General features: G+C 41.8%; 4 protein-coding genes across 4 annotated transcripts; 1 reads left to right on the top strand and 3 right to left on the bottom strand.

The window, feature by feature from the left end:
• Positions 1 to 7,200: 7,200 nt before the first annotated feature.
• LOC134453914 (olfactory receptor 52E4-like) lies at positions 7,201 to 8,154 on the bottom strand. The gene has a single exon (XM_063204661.1). The coding sequence runs from the start codon at positions 8,152 to 8,154 to the stop codon at positions 7,201 to 7,203; it is 954 nt and encodes a 317-aa protein (XP_063060731.1).
• A 4,553-nt stretch (positions 8,155 to 12,707) lies between these two features.
• LOC134453913 (olfactory receptor 52A5-like) lies at positions 12,708 to 14,453 on the bottom strand. Its single transcript, XM_063204660.1, has 3 exons — positions 14,357 to 14,453; positions 13,848 to 14,104; positions 12,708 to 12,758 (listed from the first exon to the last, which is right to left on the bottom strand). The coding sequence occupies exons 1-3, from the start codon at positions 14,451 to 14,453 to the stop codon at positions 12,708 to 12,710; spliced, it is 405 nt and encodes a 134-aa protein (XP_063060730.1).
• Positions 14,454 to 15,527: 1,074 nt separating this feature from the next.
• LOC134453912 (olfactory receptor 52E8-like) lies at positions 15,528 to 16,523 on the bottom strand. The gene has a single exon (XM_063204659.1). The coding sequence runs from the start codon at positions 16,521 to 16,523 to the stop codon at positions 15,528 to 15,530; it is 996 nt and encodes a 331-aa protein (XP_063060729.1).
• A 3,527-nt stretch (positions 16,524 to 20,050) lies between these two features.
• LOC134453909 (olfactory receptor 52Z1P-like) lies at positions 20,051 to 21,022 on the top strand. Its single transcript, XM_063204658.1, has one exon. The coding sequence runs from the start codon at positions 20,051 to 20,053 to the stop codon at positions 21,020 to 21,022; it is 972 nt and encodes a 323-aa protein (XP_063060728.1).
• The last annotated feature ends 753 nt before the right edge of the window (positions 21,023 to 21,775 follow it).

Below are 21,775 nucleotides of genomic sequence, written 5' to 3'. Positions count from 1 at the left end.
TCAAATAATATAGCCAAAAAGCCTTGGCTGAAGCATGGACTGTGTTCATTTAGGCAAGCCGATGTAGCATGTAAGTTGATGAGACTTTCGGTTTGTTTTCACCCATAAAGGGGCGTAACGCACATTAAGTAAAGTAAAGTACCCGGATGGCCGTTCATGCCTATGGCCTAACATTTCTAGTGGTGTGCTTGATTCCAAGTGTGATGTGGATCAAGTGGGTGGTTTGAAAGATAGCCAAGGAGCTGAAGTGGAGGTAAAAGTAGAAGTGAAAAACAAAACCTGTCATAGTTTCTTTCCAACATAAGTAAAATAACTTCACCAAGTAACTGGCCTACAGTTAATATAGAGTGATGTAGGCCTACCTGATTCAGTGCTGGTTGGATCAATTTTGGGGGTTTTCATAGTTGTTTTTTCAGTAACAACAACGTCTAGCCACCTCATTAGGTACAATGGAATAACTGGTGTAACCGCTACGTAAGGTAATATAATGTGTTGTAGACATACAGACATTCAAATTGTAGGCATACAAACTCCGTATCCTGAGGATATCCATTCCTGACTTGACCTCAACATGTTCAGCCAAGATGGGCCTATGGGTTTTCTGACATTTTTAGGTATTTAAACATCATAATGTGTCCACAGCTATGTTTTTCTAGCCTGGCGACGCCATCCAATGTACTCCACCCAAAGATTTTGCCTCCGCATAACGTCTGGCAAAAGCCTTGAGCTCGGTTCTCTCAGTGTTTAGCCAATCAGCAAACAGTTGAGAGTGGTGACGCAGAACTCGCCTGCGAGGTCCGTTACTGATTGGTTAAGGTAACTATATTCACACTTTTGTTTTGTTAATTGTATGCTTTTGCAATGCTATATCGTAACAGTCATGCTAATAAAGCATAATATGGATTTTAATTTTAATTCGGAACTCCAATGAATGTAAATGGCAGCGTAAGATCAGACCATCTCCCACCATCCACGGAGACGGACTACTCTTGGCTTTTGACAGACTGATTGACGGAGTCAACAGTCGGCTTTTCGCCCAGGCTAATGTTTTTCCAGATTAAAGGCACATATTCAAACTTAAAAACATATCGGTTTTCCTGTTTTTATCACATCTGAAAACAGTATCATCCTTATTTTATCTAGACAATTTCTTATTTTGGCAAGACTGAAAATGTACTTTCTTCTGTCACTCTCCATATGAGGGTTCCCCCTCCCCATCAAAAAAGTGTTATGCTATTCAAGTGACTTTAACCCTGTGAAACCTGAACCATGAAAGCAATGAGAGAAAATTCTAATTTTTTGGAATTTGCTTCAATATTGGTCCCTTATAAGAAATGTAAAAAAAAAATTCAAAATTTTGTTAAGGTCGCTGAGATATTTAATGCATCATATATGATGCATCAGGCTTTTAATGAATGAAAATTCCAATTTCATGACCATTGAAAAATGACTTTCAATGCATTTACAACTTTTTTTTAATTTAAAAAAGTTGTCAGACAATTTAATTTGAGGATTATCTTTAAATATTTAGTGAGATCCTGCCATTTTTTTAAGCCTATCCTTGTTTTAGCAGGACCATATTTTACATTTCCCACAGCCTGGTTGGGTAATTTTTTAAAATCTATGTAAAAACATAGCTGATCGAATGCTCAACAACCTATTTATGAGTGTAATATAGATCATTATTCATTTTTGAAGTGTAATTTGAATATATGGGTCCATTACTACAATTGGACCATTTCTCCATTCACTTCAATGCATTTTTTACGAGATCATAATTTCAACATTTTGCATTACATTTTCAAAATTGCAAGTAAAACCTGTTTCTTAAGGCAATATCTTTGTCTTGAAGTAAAACAACTTGTGTGTTTTGTTAAACGATCGTCGTGGTGTGCTTTGTAAGTTTCCCTATGGAGCAAATGCATTGATGGCTGACTTCCTGCCACCGCCGGATGGTGCTTATATGTCTCATCAGTTTTAGCACGATCTCTCTGCAACACGGTGTAAAAATATAAACTCTTCCTTGCTTAATTGCACAAAGCAAGTGTTCAAATTAAAGGATGTAGAGTTATATTTCGGAAATTTGTACACAAACCTTATGCAATTTGACGAAATCTCAGCGTTGGTCAGGGAAACCGCTTCTACCCCATTTTCCTGTTTTTCGCCGAGCTGTGGTCAACTTGTTGTCGACCGCTGCTCTCTTGTGGCGGTTTCCGCGTACTGCAGGACGTTTGGAAATGACACGCAGGATGTTTTTCAGATCGATTTTTTTTTGTGTCAGCGTGGAGAGGGCTTTGAATTTGATGAGACATATATGATGCATCCGGCGCGATAGGGTTAAACAGATAGAGTAGTGATGTTGGTGGTTGGTCTGTAGAGCTAAAAGAAATGAGACACCCAACTTATCCGGCCCAATTTACCTGATGGCCCAATTTACCTGAATGCACCCTACTACTAAAACTGGGGGAGGGATAGGGCCTAAATGAACAAGCACTGAAGCACAAGCACTGTGGCAGACGCTGCTCTGCAAAAGCAGTGCTATACTGCCCCCGCATTCTGAATGGCCACAAAGTGTAATGAGCAATGGTAAGAGTCTGCGGTAAGGTAATGGCGCGATCAAATTGAAGTTCCACACCATGAACATACTTCTACGTTTACTTTGGTAACCTCTGGTAAGGAGGACACATACAGTTATGTACATGTCCTTCTGTTCTATCTAGTCGACCACCTACCACAGCCTTTGACTGAGTGACCATCGCTAGAGTTATCGGCTCTGACTCAAAGGAAACAATGAAACGTTTACTGGCACAGCACACATCAGTCTGGCACAACACATATACATCCTTCATCTATCTACAAACCCCAACTCCGGTGAAGTTGGGACGTTTGGTAAACAGTGAATGAATTCAAAATGCTATCATTTTCAAAACATTCAATCTATTCATTAGATGGAGAATAGTGAAAAGACAACATATTAAGTGTTAAAACCGAGGAAAAAATATTGTTTTGGGGGACATATGTACTCATTTCTAATTTGATAAATCCAACACAGAGTCACTAAGGAAGCTGTCAAGGAATGTTCCACAGATTTGCAAATGTTGTGGTACAAAAGGAGACTACAGCAGGCCTTAGCGGGACATTGTTTACTGTAGATAAGAGACTCAATAAATACTAATGGTATCAGGGTAATTATTTGTCATTGTACTGTTCATTTCTGAAAAGGCTGGTACTACACATGTCCTCCTAAGTAATATAATGGAGCTGTTCCTTGGCTTTGGTTCAAAGTCAAACGGCTAAGGCATTGCACTGTTGCCAGGGACCAGGGTTCAATCTGACCTGATGTCAAGGACTTTCCCCATCTCTCTCTCTCTCTCTCTCTCTCTCTCTCTCTCTCTCTCTCTCTCTCTCTCTCTCTCCCAGGGATGTCATTCCTGTGACAGTGGTTTCCACGTAGCAGGATATTTTTTAGCAGGGTATTTCTTTCTCCTGTTGAGGTGTAAACGCAACATGTGGATAAAAATGAATTCTCCATTGTAACAAATGCATTTCAGCCCCCTAAACAGGATATTTTTTTCTCTTGCTTTTTATACCTGGATTTTTAAATATCTGCTACGAGGAAGCAGAAGGCCAAACCCATGCAACCAGGAGAAAAAAATATCCACATATAAAAATATCCAGCTACGTGGAAACAGCACCTGAGTCACCAGGGCCCCATGTACATAGGGGGCTCACACACAGTCCGAGTTATGAAGACATCGTTGGGGGGGTCCATTGGAGCTGATTGTACATAGGGCCCAACATTTGCTGCTACGCCCCTGCTCTCTCCTGACCGCTTCCCGTCTTCTCTCTGCAATCCAATGAAGTAACAGAGGCATAAAAGGCCCAAAAAGGCACAAATACATAAATATGATGAGCCAGAATTCTCCGTGGTGAATATTACTTAATATAACTTCACCCTTATGCTTTGAGTTGATTTCACGATTATGTAAGATGAAAGTTCTAATGAGAAGTCATGCCAGTTTCTGACTTTCTTTTAAAGAGTAAAATATTTGTTTGAAGCTCTCTCAACCTCTTCTCAGGGGAACACTGACACAACATTAAAAGAAAGTGTGTGGGTAATTTGCTGCTTCATCCCCTTCCACTCTTGCTCATACAGTATCTCATCCTCACATCATTAGTTCATTTTAATTTTTCTCATTTTGTTTATGTAACTGTGGAGTGAACAAATTTGGCCCCAGCGCAGTTAGCATGCCATGCTAATTAAGTATTAGTTCCACAGTGGACCATTATGAGTTTGAAAATGAGTTTGTCTAGGGTACCTGCATTTATGACCATTGGTGTGTGTGTCTCTGCTGTGAGTGAATGTGTCAGAGACAGTATGTAAATTCATGTATGTTAGTTTTTACTGCACAGTATGTGTGTGTGTGTGTGTGTGTGTGTGCGTGTACGTGTGCGCGTGCGTGTGCACGTGTGTGTCAAACACAATCCCCAACTTCTGTGCTAACCCTTTTACATAGATTTTTGACAATAAAAACTTGACTTGAATTCACTTGACATACTTCGTACCCCAATATTCATCCAAAACAAGCTTCTTCTTGATTAATGGTACTCCACAGTATCGCTTCTTTCAACGGTTTTGACTCATTTGGTCTGAGCAGTCAGGCAGTTCTAAAGTTATTTTAACGTTTGCCATATTTGGTCTAAACACACAGCTAATATCTTGTGGATGTGTGTTCTCAAAGGAACAGCCTGGAGCCTGTGGACATCCCTGCGTTGTGCATTCTTTTTACACTTTTGGTGTAACCTAACTATTCCTATAGTGCCAAAACATGTTTGGTTGTAGACATGCTCTAATGGATTAGTCCACTGTCGAGTGTCAAATACAGACGTTGAGTGCATTACAGCTTGACACATGATGCAGCTATTGCACCCAAACAAATACATTCGTCTAAGGAGCTGAGGGCGCCATGCTGTTCTCAAACCCCTGTGTAGTAGGCCTCTGGTCAGGTCTCTGATGATTATCTTGTTTATTTGCCGATGTTACTTGCTGAAGCACTTTCTCCTATGTGTGGCCCACAGATGGATGTAGCCACCCTATTCCCCCAGCTTATTTGCAACATTCTTGTTTTGTTTTAGCTGTTATGTTTCCACTCTTGCTTTGTTTGTGCGCTAACTATGTCTCCAATGCATCATAGTCATCTCCCCTTTGGGTTAGTGTTGTTGTCCAACTTGTTGGCTAATTGACCCTTACTCGTTAAACTCACTTGTTGGCTAATTGACCCTTACTCGTTAAACTCACTTGTTGGCTAATTGACCCTTACTCGTTATCTCGCTTATTGGCTAATTGACCGAACTCGTGTTTGTCGTGTTTGTTTGTTTTCGTCCTTGTCTCTGTCCTCTGGGGCTACTGCCACTTGGCCACCCTCTGTGTCCCTGTTGGTAAGCCCCGGAGCGGTCTCTATCTTGATTCTGTGCCATTTTTAACATTGCAGAATAGCATTAGAATTACCCTGAGCTGGGTCCTGCCTTGGTCAACCGGTAGGGCACTTGTCTGCAATGCGGCTGACCCGAGTTCGATTCCCGGTCCAGGATCTTTTCCGACCCCTCCCCGTCTCTCTCCCAATTCACTTCCTGTCCACCTCTCACACTGTCCTGTCAAGTAACGTCGAAAAAGACCACAAAAAAAAAGGAATTACCCTGGGCTAATGTGGTCACTTAGAGTACTTAACTTCTTTGTACAGCTACCAATATCTACAGCTAGAAGTTTCACTGCTTTTCAGCAAATGAGTGTACAACTCCTACTCCAAACTAGTCTTATATCCGAAAAATCAACAATTGCAATGATTTTGAATGAGGCAAAGGAAAAAAGATGAAAAGTTCAAATGCATTTGTCAATGCAAATGTATTTTCAAATGCATATACTGGCACTGAGGAAAGTCCAGGCCAGGAAGACTGAAATGGTTGAACTGCACTTTTTCTTTCTTTTTTAATGCACCCTTCTGGGTAAGGGTCCTTTTAGTTGAAACATGCTCTGAAAAAAAAAACAGTTTGAGTCTGTGTGTGAGTCCTTCCTGTCCTCAGTCAATGCACATACTGTACACACAGACTGACAGGTGACTGTGAGAAAATAACGAAGAAGGCCCAAGCTCCTGCCACGCACGCATGACTTGGCTGCAAATGAAACGATTTCCTTTCATTTCCCATTCATGTCCGTGCCTTCTTTCACCTTATTAGACCCCCTTTTGTTAATCAGGGGCTCAGTAGGCCCCATCAAACAGTAGCCATCTCTTTATCACAGAGGCCGCGGTTAACAGGTTAGGTCATCCTCCTGGGAATGATTGAGCAGGATCAAAGAGTTTCTAATGCAGGCAGTGAGGCCACCACAGCGACGGGACCAATTAACTTCCTTTTAATTAGCGCAGAGGGACGTGGCCGGAGCCGCCATGGGCAGCTATCATCATCAACTGTTGCAATTACACACGTGTACACACAGCAGACCGTCGCACAGATGATGCAACTGTATTAGTGCCAGGTTGTTTGTACTGCATGTGGTCAAAACAGTATTATGTGGTTCATGTTTTTAAAAGGATTTATTTTATTTGTTATATGTGAATGCTAATGAAATAAATTGCTAATGTGTTAGACAGTAGTGGTGATGTATTGTTTTATTGTGGTTATCAATTGTTGCACTTTTTTACACAATTGCTATGTAGTAGATTGGACCTACGTCTATACCGATCCTGATCCTGACGGAAATGAAATAAGGACGTGTTTATGATACAGGTGATTCAAAGGACAATATACACGTCAAGTTATAATATTTATTTATGAAGCACTTAAACAACAGCTGACCAATGTGCTACAAAATATACAAAATACAGACAATATACATAGAGGAAACAAGAAAACATTCATTTCTTGTTGAATGGCACACATGAATCTAGTTCAACACTGGTGTACATTTAGGTATTTGAAAGCGCACAACACTTTTCACACAAATCTACAGGTGAGTAAGCTAAGTTACTGTATATGCAAGACCATCTAGTACAATTCACACAATGAAAACATCCATGAAATGGGTAAAGGGTTTCCATACACTTGCAAGCAAACCCTGTCTTTTGAATTGTTTGAACAGAATACAGCCATTGAATACTCGTGATCATTGCCAATTTTGCCTAAAGTTGAGTGATTTCATCCATTTTAGGTGTTCTTAATATCCACTGCTGCATTGACCTTAAACATTTTGAGCACATGAACCTTAATCTCATTGGTCCTGATGCCATAAATGACTGGGCTGAAACAACTCGGGATGAAGAGATACGAGAGAGTCAGTGCCACCCTGATATCCTGCGGGATGGCACTCACTCTGTACCCAATGAAGGCACACACCACACTAAGGTACGAGACCCCAATCACCAGCAGGTGCGTGCTGCAGGTGTGAATGGCCTTCTGGCGGGACTCGCCCGACGAACTCCAAAATATGACGATGAAAATGACCACGTAAGTGGCCGCGATGATGAGGCAGTCGCTGGTGGTGATGGTGAAAGCCATAATGCCCGCCAGGTAACTCCGCACCGAGGTGCCGCACGCCAGAGTCGCCACGCACGCACAGTGGTAGATGACGTTAGACTGGCAAAAGGTGAGCGGGACAAACAAGCACACCATGGCGATCATCGTGGCAGTGTTTCGCAGGGCAAGAGCAGCAGTGAACAGCACAGAGTTCCGCAGGTTGACTATGTCGTGGTATCGCAAAGGCCAGCAAATGGCGAAGAACCTATCCACAGCCATCTGAAGCAAAATGCTGGTCTGGAAACTACCACACAGGTGGATGATAAATATTTGCAAGAGGCACTCCACAGCAGTGATGCCATTGAGGCCAGAGGCAAAACTAACCACCATCCTTGGGATAAACAGTAAGGGGAAAAAGAAATTCAGAAGTGTGAGCGAGCCAATGAGCACATACATGGGTTTGTACAGAGTTCTCTGTTTGGCAATGACATAAGTGACGACAGCATTGGCCCCCATCATGTACACCAAGAGAAAGAAGAAAGGGATGGAGAGCAGACGCCGGTGCACCCCCAGGTTGCTGAAGCCGGTCAGGTAGAACACGTCGCCTGTGTTGTTTCCTGGTCTGTTTCCTGGTCCGTTGTCCATGTCATACGCTACATAGCCTCACCTGCTTGCAATGATAAAGGGATCTGTGTTATTGCACACAATAACATTTGTGTAGAGCAGTGTTTCCCAACCAGGGGTACATGTACCACTAGGGGTACGTGAGCACACCTCAGGGGGTACGTGGACGTGGAGAATGGAGCATAGTCATATTGGGATAAAGGAATAGATATGGGCTAGGGGTACTTGAGGTACAATAAAAAGGCTTAGGGGGTACGCGAGACAAGAAAGGTTGGGAAACACTGGCGTAGAGTAGCTGCTGCAGCAGTTGTCATTATACCATAATTCCAACTCTAAATCATGATCATGGGTACGAGTATATCAACATTGATTGTCTACGTAATTCACTCAATTGAATAGTCATGTACTAGGGCAGTGTTTCTCAACCTTTTTTAAGGCGAGGCACCCTTTTAATTCATGAAAAATTTCAAGGCACCCCAAACCAACAAGCCGTAACATGGCATTGCATCCGATACCACACAAGCTTAGAAAAGTAACACATTTGGAAACGTCACACGACCTATGTTCGAAGTTGCAGCTAGCTGGAATAACCCATATTTACTTTATTTTGCGTAAATGGCAGATGAAAGATTTTACTGACTAGCATTAACTTATCAGTTTAGACAAATATGTATTATATTACATAATTTTAGTTATAAGCCACGTTTCCGCGGCACCCCTGAAGGGGGCCCGCGGCACCCCAGGGTGCCCCGGCACCCCTGTTGAGAAACACTGTACTAGGGAACAAGGTTCATCAGAATGCTACATTACTGACAATAAAACACAACCAACACATCAAGCACGCACAAGAATATACATAAAATACAAAACACATTTTTCACATTTGCCAGAAGGAACAAACAGCATTGTAGGCCTACCACATTTTCTTATACATTACCTGGGAAGCCGAATCTGTCATGGTGCATGGTCTAAAGCTTTGGTCATATGGCTTTGGAAGCAGAAAGAAAGCCTCCAAGACAATGATGTGTGTCGGCCGGTCGCGGCCTTTTCTTAAATACAATTTTCGATTCTCCCTGGCTGGATTTATGATGTTAATCCTGTGGGAATGGAAATGTACTGGACTACGGAAATAGGTGCAATGAACAATACCCTAAACCTTTGGTTCCCAAACTTCCTGTGCAAGGACCCCCTTTTGGCGCAAGAAATATGTTCATGCTTTTCACTGACTTTACTGAGATGTAGACTAACAAGTGAGATTTGGGCCATATTATACTCAATATCTATGCTGGCAACATCTAGCAACATTAGTGGATAAAAAGGGTTTTGCATTTGGAATATTATGCGGGGGGGGGAGGGGGGGGGTTCCGCAAAAGATCCAAAAAGGTGTCCCTGCAGAGAAAGTTTGGGAAGCACTGGTTTAGGGTGTTGTTGACACACAGGTATGTTCACCTATTTCTACCTCATCTGCCCCATCACTCATCCATAATAAGGACAGGTGTTCTGCTCAAGGTGAAGTGCCAGACTGTTTAATGCATTCATCACTGTGCTTGAATGAGCCTACTGTGGCCTGAAGGTATGACACTAGCTTTGTATGTCGGTGACCTGTGTTCAATACCGACCAAGGTCATTTGCCAGTCCTTCCCCATCTCTCTCTCTCACCACTCATGTCCTGACCCTCTGTCACTATCCTGTCTCAAATAAAGCACAAAAGGCCAAATCATTGTGCCTGATTGTTGAATGTGAAGGATGAGCACATGTAGTACAGTATGTTACTCTTTGAGTTTTCTGCTTCATAGCATTATGTAATAACAGAGGCCTACTGTAATCTATTTCCCAGTATAGATGCATTTTTTCCTTGTAGCTGCAAGTTCTTCCCTGAGTGAGATCACTGAAACATACAATTGGATTTTTTATTGATTGATTGTGGCAAAGATGTGTGTGTTTGTATTTTGAGATTTAGATGAGGTAGGTGTGTAAATTCACTATAGGGTGACCTGAAGGAGCAAAATATACTGACTTTAAATTGCCATAGCCAGAGCACAGACTGTTTTCACCACAAGGTGGTAGTAATAAGCCTTACAAGAAAACCTGAGCAATCATAAGATCCTATTTATAACATAAAATAAAATAAATACTGTACCTTGTGGGTGGCACAATCAATGGAGGTTTTAAAAATAAACAGCATGTAACCTATTCTTATCCCATCAATTTATGCTGCTTTTTGATTGTAATCGTTATTACTCCACAACTCTACTACTCTGCCCTACTTGAGCCTGCTTTCACATACCTGATGGATGGCAAAAAGTTTGAAGCATGCAAGGTATAGGCCTACTTAAATACATCTGCCTCATTTGCAGTTCAAGGCCGTAATGATGACAGTACATGACATACAGTAGGCCTACATGACATGACATACAGTAAAGGATAAAGCTCCAGACCTTTGAGAGTGTAGTGTCAGGCCGTAAGATAAACCTTTACACTATTTAACCCTCCACTGGGGAGATACTGACACTAGTTATTAGGATTCGATTACGATTTGGGGAGTAACAATTTAATTCTATTCAGTCCGATTCTACAAGACATTGCAATGCATTACGTTTCTACTGAAAGCAAGGGAATTTTTTCATCAGTCATGAGGCAATACAAACAGTCAGGTAGGCCTACTGAACAAAATTCTATTGGCTGTTGTGCGTGTCAGTCCTACAGTTTTCAATGCTTTGACCATGCTTTCATTTAATTTAAGGAATTTAAGTTCCTTTGCTCCGAAAATGCCCACGAAAGTAATTGAAACTTGAAAAATATGCTGCGTCGATTATGGCATTTACTGAATCTATTATTGAATTGTCCTGCCCCGAATTGCGATGCATGGCCGAATCGATCATTGTTCACAACCGTAACTGACACTACAGGAGGCCAAAAAGGCAGTCAACATCAGCATCAGCATCAGCATCACACATCTCACAGTTGAGTAGAGTAGAGTAGAGTAGAGTAGAGTAGAGTAGAGTAGAGTAGAGTAGAGTAGAGTAGAGTAGAGTAGAGTAGAGTAGAGTAGGGTAGAGTAGAGTAACTTTATTAATCCCGAGGGGGAAATTCAGGTAGCCTATCCAGTAGCTTACATAAATACACAAATAAACAAATGCCCACATGAACATTTCAAGACAGAAATAACACAGGAATAGTCAGGGAGGGGAAAATAAAAATAAAAATAGTAAAGATAAAGAATGTGAAAAAGTAATATGTAAAAAATGTAAAAAGGTAATTGTGCAAAAAGACATTCTGTGAGTTGGGATAGACCATGTGCAGAAAACATACTCTGTCAGTTAAGGTAGACAGTCTTAACATGACCAGTGTTGACAGATGCATCTATGATATAGTATAGTATCTAGAAGTAGGCAGTGTACAGAGTATGATAGGGGTGAAAGTGTCTCACAATGTCACAGTAAAGTACAGAGACTGATATTCAATGAAGATATTCAAGAGAATTCATTCCTCACACACCTTGATAGTAAGAATCCACCAATTTTCCAAGAACTTGTTGATTGATGACATGTTTTTATTTTTAATCTGCATCTGCCTTGTATATTATGAGACATTCTTTTATCTCTTCAGAAATTGGATGTTTTAATGGAAAGATGACCTACTAGATTCCACACGTCAGATAATACCATAGGCCTACACTTTGTTTTCAATTTAACTGAACTCTTACAGTAGCAGTAATTGTCCATTTAGTTTTGGTTTGTCTTTTGTTGAAATGCTTTTGTTTTCTGAAGGATACAGTATATCACCCCTTCACCTCTCTGGTCATCTCAGACTTCAATTTGTACAGTATGAACTCCATATGTAAGATTAGATGTGTTTATAACACTTTGATTGGATAAACAATTGGGCTTTTACCATACCATTAAGGGTTAGGGGTTAAGGTTGCTGCATAAGGAGGTTAAAGGCTTCTTTTGTTCAAGAATTAGTTTATTCCGATGTGATACATGTGGTATGTCTGATGTGGTAGCTTAACTTGAGGATTTTCGTGCTGCTCTAGTTCAAAGTGGTAGCAGGTTTGCACACTAAATAAGACACCAAGGTCCAGCACAAAGAGTGCTGCCCTACTAAGCAAAAACGCGGTAACTATGCAGTGCTCCGGCCTGAGTAAAAGGACTAATAAAATTACATAATTTACTTAATGTTTTGAAGTACAGTGTGCCATTGAAATGACATTAAATCGTTTTAACAACTAGGCCTATTGCAGACTTTTTTGCTTTGTAGGGCAGCATGGAAAGTTTAAAGATATTTTTTTGTTTAAAGACTTTATTGATGACAGGATGGTATGAGAGGTGGACAGGAAGCGAATAGGAAGAGAGATGGGGAGGGGTCAGCAAATAACCCGGGTCGGGAATCGAATCCAGGTCAGCCGCATGGCAGACAAGTGCCCTAGCGGTTGGCCACGGCAGGGCCTAGGAGGGCTTATGTCCAAGGCAAACATGTTAGGTCATATTCCTGGGAGTGAGTGAGCAGGATCAGAGAGTTACTACTGAGGCATGAGGCCACCACAGCGACGGGACCAATTAACTTCCTTTTAATTAGTGCAGAGGGACGTGGCCGGAGCCGCCATGGGCAGCTATCATCATCAACTGGTGCAATTAGACACGTGCACACACAGCAGACCACAGAGATGATGCAACAGGTGGGTATCAGGACATCACTTGTTTTATTTGTCAAAGACATGTATGTTACAAAAATATGTATATAAAGTAGCTAGTTCACATGGTCATTCCAAGCAATATAATTACTAAGACCATACATACAGTACAACAACATCAGAATCATGACAACGTTCCTCTCTTTTGTCCTAATCTAACAAATGTGTTAAAAGCATATACACTACTTGCAATAATATAATTAATTCACAAGCTTTTTAAAATAAATAGGCTAACCAGTGGTGTAATCTACTTTTTCATGGTGGGTATATTGTATATATTTGTGTTATTCAAAACAATGGATCAATCAATTTTAAGTGAGTATACTGAAATCCCTGAAATTTTGAAGTGAGTATACTCTGTATACCCGCGGTCTATGTAGACTACACCACTGAGGCTAACTGCAAAGAAAATGTTTTGCTTGTGCACTTTGCACACTCGCATTAGCCTATCTCTTGGTGCCCTAGTGTGCCCCTGTATAGCAATAGTTCAGCTGACGCCCCTGCCCACAGCCATCATTACCATGTTTAGGAAACATAAAAGATCAATTTAAGTCCTGGCTAAAGTCAACATAAATGATGAATGCAACATAATGATGTATTAAAAATGAATGATACTCTAACAATAACATGATGTGTACATTTTTGATCAGTCCTTTCCAGGATCGTGGGCAGGTGATGTGGTCCATGGGCTTGTTTACATTTGATCTCTTTAGACGATTTAAACATTATCTTCTAAAGACAACTTGTGTCCATTAACTGGACAGGATATCGGAAAGGTCCAGAAAAGGCTGCATTTTCAAGTGCTGACGAGACAAGGGTAGTGTGAGGACAACTGAATGTTGACATTGGCCGCAATCCTCCTTTAGCAAACTCAAGCCATACATGAGAAAAACTCAAGATGCTGATACACAAAATCACATAGGCCTACTGTGTAACATTTGTTTATAAAATGTGACAGCCACTTGCCACTAAATTAGCTTTTCTCAGAATCCACTTTACTTAACCTCAACAATTTAGCCACATGCACTTTAATCTCTTTTGTCCTGATCCCATATATCACTGGATTAAAAGCACACGGGATGATCAGATACGATATGGTCAAAAGAATCCTTATATCAGGTGCGATGTTGCTGACTCTGTACCCAACAAAGGCACACACAACACAGAGGTAGCCAACGGTGATCACCACTAAATGCGTGCCGCAGGTGTGGATGGCTTTCTGGCGTGCCTCCCCCGTATGGCTATGGAATATGACTATGAAAATGATTGCGTAGGTGGCTAAAACAACAACACAGTCGGTGCTAGTTAAGGAGAAAATCATGACACTAGCCACTACGTTTCGCGCAATGTTTCCGCACACCAATCTAACCACCGACGTGTGTTCACATAGGCAGTGATAGATGGTGTTTGTGTGGCAATATGTGTGTGGGATTAGCAAACATGCGGCCACACCAGCAGTCAAAGCGTTGCGCACGGCAAGTGCCAAAGAGAACAAAATGGAGTTTCGCAGGTTGACAATATTGTGCTAGCGCAAAGGCCAACAAATGGCAACAAGTCTGTCTACGGCCATCAGAAGCAGAATACTACTCTGGAAACTGCCACCGAGGTGGATTAGAAACAGCTGCATGATGCATCCCCCTTTAGTGACTTCGTTTCTACCGAGGGCAAAACTAATCACCATCCTTGGTACAATGAATAAAGGACAAAATAAACTCAGCGGTGTTAGAGATCCAATTAACACATACATGGGTTCGTATAACTTTTTCTGTGTTGCGATGACAAAAGTGACAATGGCATTCGCAGACGTGAGGTAAAGCAACAGGAAGAAAAAAGGAATAGAGAGGAGGCGCCGATGCTCCCCGAGGCTCGAGAAGCCTGTCAGGTAGAAGACCTCGTGGGAGGTGGTGCTGATGTTGCCTGGCCGGTACTCCATCCTTTCTGGGGAGAATGCGCCTCAGTGCCTGGACACCTCGTAGCCTACTGTTAGTGTGGGAGACAGGTGTTAGTAACATGTAATGCATTACAGGTGTCTATGAAGACCACATTAGTCCTTGTCATCTTAATCAAAAGAGTTGAGTTGTATCAACTTGCACCTCAAGAAGTGCAAATGTATAACAAATGTATAACAAAGATTACATGTAGGCCTACAATGCTGTAACAAAGTCAAATACAAATATGTCAGAGTAAAGCAACAATCTGTTCATACAAAAAAAAATCATTAAATGACTGTTTTATGTTAGCATTACCTTCTTCTCACTTTTGTCTGCATCTGTTTAACGTTATTGGCAAGGATCTTTTATAAGAAGTCTCTGTTGAGTACAACGTAAGCTTAATCCACAGTTGCGCCCTGAAGCGCAATCCACAGTCGCGCCCTGTATCACTGTTTTCCCTTGATAGCTAGTCCTATGGCACATCATATTAAAATATATTGCATTGTTATAGAATATAATGTATTGTACATCTGGGAGTAAAGAAAATACAGACTTAAATAGGTGACAGGTGACAGCACTCGTAAATCAGGACCATGGACAGGTCCAGAAAACAAAACAAAACAAAACAAAAAACATCTTAAAGACAGAATGACCAAAACGTTGTTTTCAAATACATCATACAAGCAATTCATTTCATCAAGTAGGCATAGGAATGATCTGTTTGAACAGTCTGACGGCCATAAAGGCCACAAAGGCTTTTGTGCTGGACATCAGCTTTTCTCAGAATCCACTTTAGGCCTACTTAACCTCAACAATTTAGCCACTTGCACTTTAATCTCTTTTGTCCTGATCCCATATATCACTGGATTAAAAGCACACGGGATGATCAGATACGATATGGTCAAAAGAATCCTTATATCAGGTGCGATATTGCTGACTCTGTACCCAACAAAGGCACACACAACACAGAAGTAGCCAACAGTGATCACCACTAAATGCGTGCCGCAGGTGTGGATGGCTTTCTGGCGTGCCTCCCCCGTATGGCTATGGAATATGACTATGAAAATGGTGGCATAGATGGCCAAAACAACCGCACAGTCGGTGCTGGTCAAAGTGAATAACATGACACCAGCCACTACATTGCGCGCAATGTTTCCGCACACCAATCTGACCACCGACGTGTGTTCACATAGGCAGTGATAGATGGCATTCGTGTGGCAATATGTGTGTGGGATTAGCAAACCTGCTGCCACACCAGCAGTCAAAGTGTTGCGCACGGCAAGTGCCACAGAGAACAAAATGGAGTTTCGCAGGTTGACAATGCTGTGGTAGCGCAAAGGCCAACAAATGGCAAAAAATCTGTCGACGCCCATCTGAACCAGAACACTACCCTGGAAAGTGCCGCTGAAGTGTGTTAGAAACAGTTGCATGAGACACTCCCCCTTAGTGACTTCGTTTCTACCGGTGGCAAAACTAACCACCATCCTTGGTAAAACGAATAAAGGACAAAAGAAGTTCAGCAGTGTCATACATCCGATTAACACATACATGGGTTCGTACAGCTTTTTCTGTGTTGCAATGACAAATGTGACAATGGCATTCGCAGACGTCACGTAAAGTAACAGGAAGAAAAAAGGAATAGAGAGGAGGCGCCGATGCTCCCCGAGGCTCGAGAAGCCTGTCAGGTAGAAGACCTCGTGGGAGGTGGTGCTGATGTTGCCTGGCCGGGACTCCATCCTTTCTGGGGAGAATACGGGTGGACACATCGTACGATGAAACAGGTGTTAGTAATATGTGATGTAGCCTGCTATCACAGGTGTCTATGCAGACATCATTAGTCCAAAGCAAAAGAGTTGGGTTGTATCAACTTAAATATTCAAACAAGTGCAGTTGTCAACTATTTTGACTAACATTACAGTTGGGAAAAACACAGTGATTAGTCTAAATTGCAGTGACCTGATAACATGTACTTAACAAACACACTAAGGAAATGAAAACATTGTGGTTACCTGTGATTTTACAAAGAAGGTAGGTTAAATTCTGGATCCGATATCATGTGAATACTTAAGAAAGAATACATGTAAAATTGGTGTGACAAAGTCAAATACAATAATTTCAGATAAAGCAACAATCTGTAAATTCTTCTCAAAATCAAAAACAATTATCTGAAAAGAACACGGTTTTCTCTCAACATTACCTTGGTCTTGTCTTTGTCTGCATCTGTTTAACTTTATCTGTCTAGCCAAAGACCATGAGAGATCTTGCTACCATTGGGTATGGCTTACCCAAAGCGCAATCCACACATGCAGGCGTGCCCTTAAGTAGGCTATACTGTACATCACTGTTTTCCCTTGATAACTATCTATGCTGTCCTATGGCACACCATAGACTATTCCAATATACAGTATTGCAAGGATATAGAATATGATTTTACAACTGACTTTTCAAGTAAATATGCAGTAGACTTCAAGTCTTGAGTTATAGTCTAAATAAACATCTGTTTACGGATTTCAATGCCATTTTTTATATTGTGCTTGGTTTCTTATCAAGTGCTGACAATGGGCAGTAGCTCTTTTAAGGCTGAATATTTGTTCAGACACCACACTGTAACAAACATCATGAAGAAACTATAAGGGGTCACAAAAAAACGGACAAATGGAATAAAGATAGGAAAATAATTGTAATAGCGGCATCTCCGAAACAAAAAACTCAAACAAAACAAGAACAAGAGCTCAAGAGAGAGAGTCTCAGAGTTCAGGTTAGAGTGAGTCCTTTATTCTTTCATGGACATCAAGCTGACACATTTCAGTCACTTGCGACCTTCTTCAGGGCTAATAAAAAAAACTAGCAAACAATAACAAAAAGTCATTGTTAATGGATACAATAGGCTACTTTAAAAATCAAGCAAATTAAAAAGCAAACTGGTCACTGATCGGTGCATGAACTGACTGATCAACTGACATATAGGCCAGAAACTATGCTGACATTGAAACTGAGAAAAATGCCTTCAAAGCCTTGGTATTAGTTTATAGGGCCTATACTACATAGATCATTACTGCAAATTTGACAAAGCATTATCTCTAAAACGGGACACATTTGGACCATGAGGCTTCGTTGCAAGATAAAGAAGGTGTAATGAAGACAATTTTCAGTCTAAACTCGGCTGCCAGGATCTTCACACACACAAAGCGGTGGCAACACATTACCCTCACCAATGCTTGGGCTGAGCCCGGGACAAAGTCATCTGGGGTGAATTTCTCAAAACCAAAGTTGCTTACTACATTAGCTACTTTGTTGTTTTCAATGCATTTTCCCATTGGCAACTACAGAAGTTGCTAACAGGCTAACAACTTCTCTTTTGAGAAACTCACCCCTGAGAGCCTGAAAGCCCTAACACTGGCTTCTTGTGAAGTCATGCATTACCTACAAAATCCTACTTTTTGAAATGTTTTTAGGGCTTTTTTATCTTAATTGATTAGACAGTTGAAGATGGTGACAGGAAACGAGTGGGAGGGAGAGACCGGGAAGGATCGGTCAACGACCGACCGAGGGCCAAATCGAACCCGGGTCACTGGCACAGCAACCCAGTGCCTCACCGCCAGGCCAATGCAGGGCCACAAAGTCCTACTCTTCACATACAAAGCCTGTCATGCTCTTGCTCCTCAGTACCTCTCCAATCTCATCAAGCATCACTCGCAATCACGGTCCCTGAGGTCCTCTGGTAAGGACCTGCTTGTCATTCCCTGGTCCAAGCTATACGGTAGGTGACTAGAGGATGACATTTTTCAGGATTTCCGGTGGGTCCCGCGAGTCCTGCGAGATTCCCACGGAATGGGAGTCAAAATTTTAAAGATGAACGGGAGCGCGCAGGAGTGGGAATAAAGATGAATGGGAGCGGGCAGGAGCGGGAATAAAAATGAACGCGGGCGGGAATGGCGCTTATTTTTTCTTTAAAAAACGAACAAAAAAAGCCTCGGTTTTTTGACGAAACAGGATTGGGGTTGATTTTGAGTGGGAGTGGGCAAGATTGGGAGTCATTCTTTTCAGGAGTGGACGGGATGGGATTTGTTTCTTTTACTACAGTCCGGGATGGGACGGGATGGGATTTTTTTTCTGGGACCGGGATGGGACAGGAGTGAAAATTCACTCCCGTGTCATGCTCTATAGGTGACAGAGGCTTCTGTGTTGCTGCCCCCACCCTTTGGAACACTCTGCCTCTTCATATCCGCCGAGCCGCTCAGTTTTCAGAAAGCATACTGTACTGCACTTTGCCTTTGTAGGGCAGACTTCATCAACCCAGTAACCCTAAGTAAATATGGCTGAAGACGATAATGAGGGTTGCATGGTAAAAATGAGTGAGAAAAAAGCATGAGATTGACTAAGTTTCCCCGCCTGGGTTCGAACCCGGGACTCCGTCGTACCAAAGTAGTCAATGACCAGAGTGCACACCAACAAGCCAAGGGACATTTGGAGTGGATCTGCAGGACACAGAGTTATAGGAATCATGCCATCGGTAAGGGAGGGACCAACATATGCATTCTGCATACTTTTAGCCAAGCTGAAAATTGGGAATCATGTCCTTACATGTTGATGGGCTGGCATATGTGACTCGATATAATCAATATAACAAAATAACAATTTGTTTAGTAGGCCTTGTTTTTTTACAACCTGGTATTTATGTTTGTGTTTTTTTGGCATGTTAAATCCCCAATACAAAACTACGTCATAGGCGATGGTATTTGATAGGACAATAGCCCAAAGCAGCCATCAAGGGAGAGCAGTGTGGTGTGTTTATATGTACACTATCTTTTGGGAGCATCAGTTTGCCAGTGGCCAAGAGCCATTAGGGTCTCCTGTGGTGTTTGGGATAGAGACTCACTGGACTCGGTCAAGTCACCGCACTAACTAACCTTCAAATCACAACAGACAAACTTACAATACAGTTAATACCGTATGTCCTTTGGTCCACTGTACTGTACTGTACTGTTTTAATTTTGTACTAATTGTCTATGGCAATACTGAGTACTGTACAAATAGGCTGATTACTGAATAGCTGCTATTGTACGGTACATGTGTGTCATGGCTATTGGATTGTGTATACACAGCAGAGTCTGTGTAATGTCTTTTGTTCATTACAGGAAAAGTGAGCTGTGATGGTAAATTCACTGAATCTTAATATGTGATAATAATAATATGGTACTATGCATGTCTGTGTAACAGCAATGTGTCTGTCTACTGTGTGTGTGTTTGTCTTTCTTTTGGTAGGTGGTAGGGGCGAATCTTAACACCTGAGATGGACTACAGACCAGGCAACAACTCCCACAAGGTCTTCTACCTGACAGGATTCACCAGCCTCGGGGAGCACCGGCGCCTGCTCTCCATTCCTTTCCTCTTCCTTTTGCTTTACATGACTGCAGCCAATGGCATTGTCACCTTTGTCATCGCAACGCAGAAAAAGCTGCATGAACCCATGTATTTGTTAATAGGATCCCTAACACTGACAAGCTTCTTCTTTCCAATGTTTATTCTTCCAAGGATGGTGATTAGTTTTGCGTCAGGCAGAAACGATGTCCGCAAAGAGGAATGCCTCATACAGATGTTTTTGGTGCACTGGGTCGGTTGTTTTCAGAGTAGCATTCTCCTCCAGATGGCTGTCGATCGATTTTTCGCCATATGTTGGCCTTTGAGATACCACAGCATTGTCAACCTGAGAAACTCCATCATATTCACGGCTGCCCTCGCCTTTCGCAACACCCTGACCATTGTGGTGAAAGTGGGCTTGTTCATACCACTGACTTTTTGCCACACAAACAAAATCTACCACTGCCTGTGTGAAACTGGCTCGGTTGTTAGACTGGGCTGTGGAAACTTACAGCACAACTACATTGCTGGCACTGTCGCATTCGCTCTCACCACCAGCGACTGTACTCTAATTGCTCTGACCTACTTCATCGTTTTCATAGTCATCTTCACCAATCCGTCGGGGGAGTCCCGTCAAAAAGCCATCCACACCTGCACCACGCATTTGACAGTGATCAGCGTCGCCTACTCCAGTGTTTTGATTGCATTCATTGGATACAGGGTGCCCAAGGTGCACCCTGATTTAAAGGTTCTGTCCACTTTAGGGTACCTCCTCGTACCCAGCTCTTGTAATCCAATTATTTACGGCATGAGGACAAAAGAGATTAAAGTTCATGTGATTCAGCTGTTCAAGTCCGACAAGGTGGATAGTGAAAAGACCCAAGAAGGGTACAGCCAGAAGTGAGTCAATTCACTTATGCCATTCTGTCAAAGACTATTTTTACTGTTGCACTGTAAATGTTCTTTAGAAATGAACTGTACTTAAAGGACAACTTCACTATTTCGAACATTAAATGAGAACATTAAGGCCATTTTCTGAGTGGTCTGCAATGTTTTAGAGTCCCCCTCACCGTTTATTTCATGTTTGCTGCAGTCTCTGTTATTTGACTTATTTGGATTTGATCTCAACCACTCAACTTTAGAATGGCCGTCTATGGGCACCTGCAACTCTGTTCTTAAAATCACCTTTAACATTTGTTTTCAAGAATATACAACTCACCAAGTGTTCAGCAGTATTCACTGGTGTTCCTTAACAGTTTTTGTAGCGAAATATGGCATCTGTGGTGTTTTATGTGCGTTTTATGTAGCAATTTGTAAATTAAGTTTCACTTTCACTTTCACTTTCTTCGCCTTGAAACTGGTTAGGGACTGCCAGTGAACACCCCTAACCACTTTGTGAGCTGTAGACTTTCGAAAACAAATGTTTAAGGTGATTTTAAGAACAGAGTTGCAGGTGCCCATAGACAGCCATTCTAAAGCTGGTTGAGATAAAATCCAAATCAGCCAAATAACAGAGACTGCAGCAAACATGAAATAAACGGTTAGGGGGACTCTAAAACATTGCAGACCACTGAGAAAATGGCCTTAATGTTAAAAAAAGTGGAGTTCCCCTTTAAGGACATTTTCTGAGTTGTCTGCAACATTTTAGAGTCCCCCT

The sequence above is a fragment of the Engraulis encrasicolus genome, chromosome 8 (genome assembly GCF_034702125.1).
Source record: "Engraulis encrasicolus isolate BLACKSEA-1 chromosome 8, IST_EnEncr_1.0, whole genome shotgun sequence".
NCBI classification, from domain to species: domain Eukaryota; kingdom Metazoa; phylum Chordata; class Actinopteri; order Clupeiformes; family Engraulidae; genus Engraulis; species Engraulis encrasicolus.
This window is presented reverse-complemented; position numbering and strand designations above follow the sequence as displayed.

Excerpts from the sequence above, each read along its gene's own strand:
- LOC134453913 (XM_063204660.1), bottom strand. The coding sequence starts at position 14,453 with ATGCAGCTGTTTCTAATCCACCTCGGTGGCAGTTTCCAGAGTAGTATT. Across the intron at positions 14,105-14,356 it reads TGCCATTTGTTGGCCTTTGC|CCACCTACGCAATCATTTTC; the intron begins GCTAGCACAATA and ends TTGTTGTTTTAG. Across the intron at positions 12,759-13,847 it reads CAAAAGAGATTAAAGTGCAT|TTGATGATGATAGCTGCCCA; the intron begins GTGGCTAAATTG and ends TAATTGCACCAG.
- LOC134453914 (XM_063204661.1), bottom strand. The coding sequence starts at position 8,154 with ATGGACAACGGACCAGGAAACAGACCAGGAAACAACACAGGCGACGTG.
- LOC134453912 (XM_063204659.1), bottom strand. The coding sequence starts at position 16,523 with ATGTGTCCACCCGTATTCTCCCCAGAAAGGATGGAGTCCCGGCCAGGC.
- LOC134453909 (XM_063204658.1), top strand. The coding sequence starts at position 20,051 with ATGGACTACAGACCAGGCAACAACTCCCACAAGGTCTTCTACCTGACA.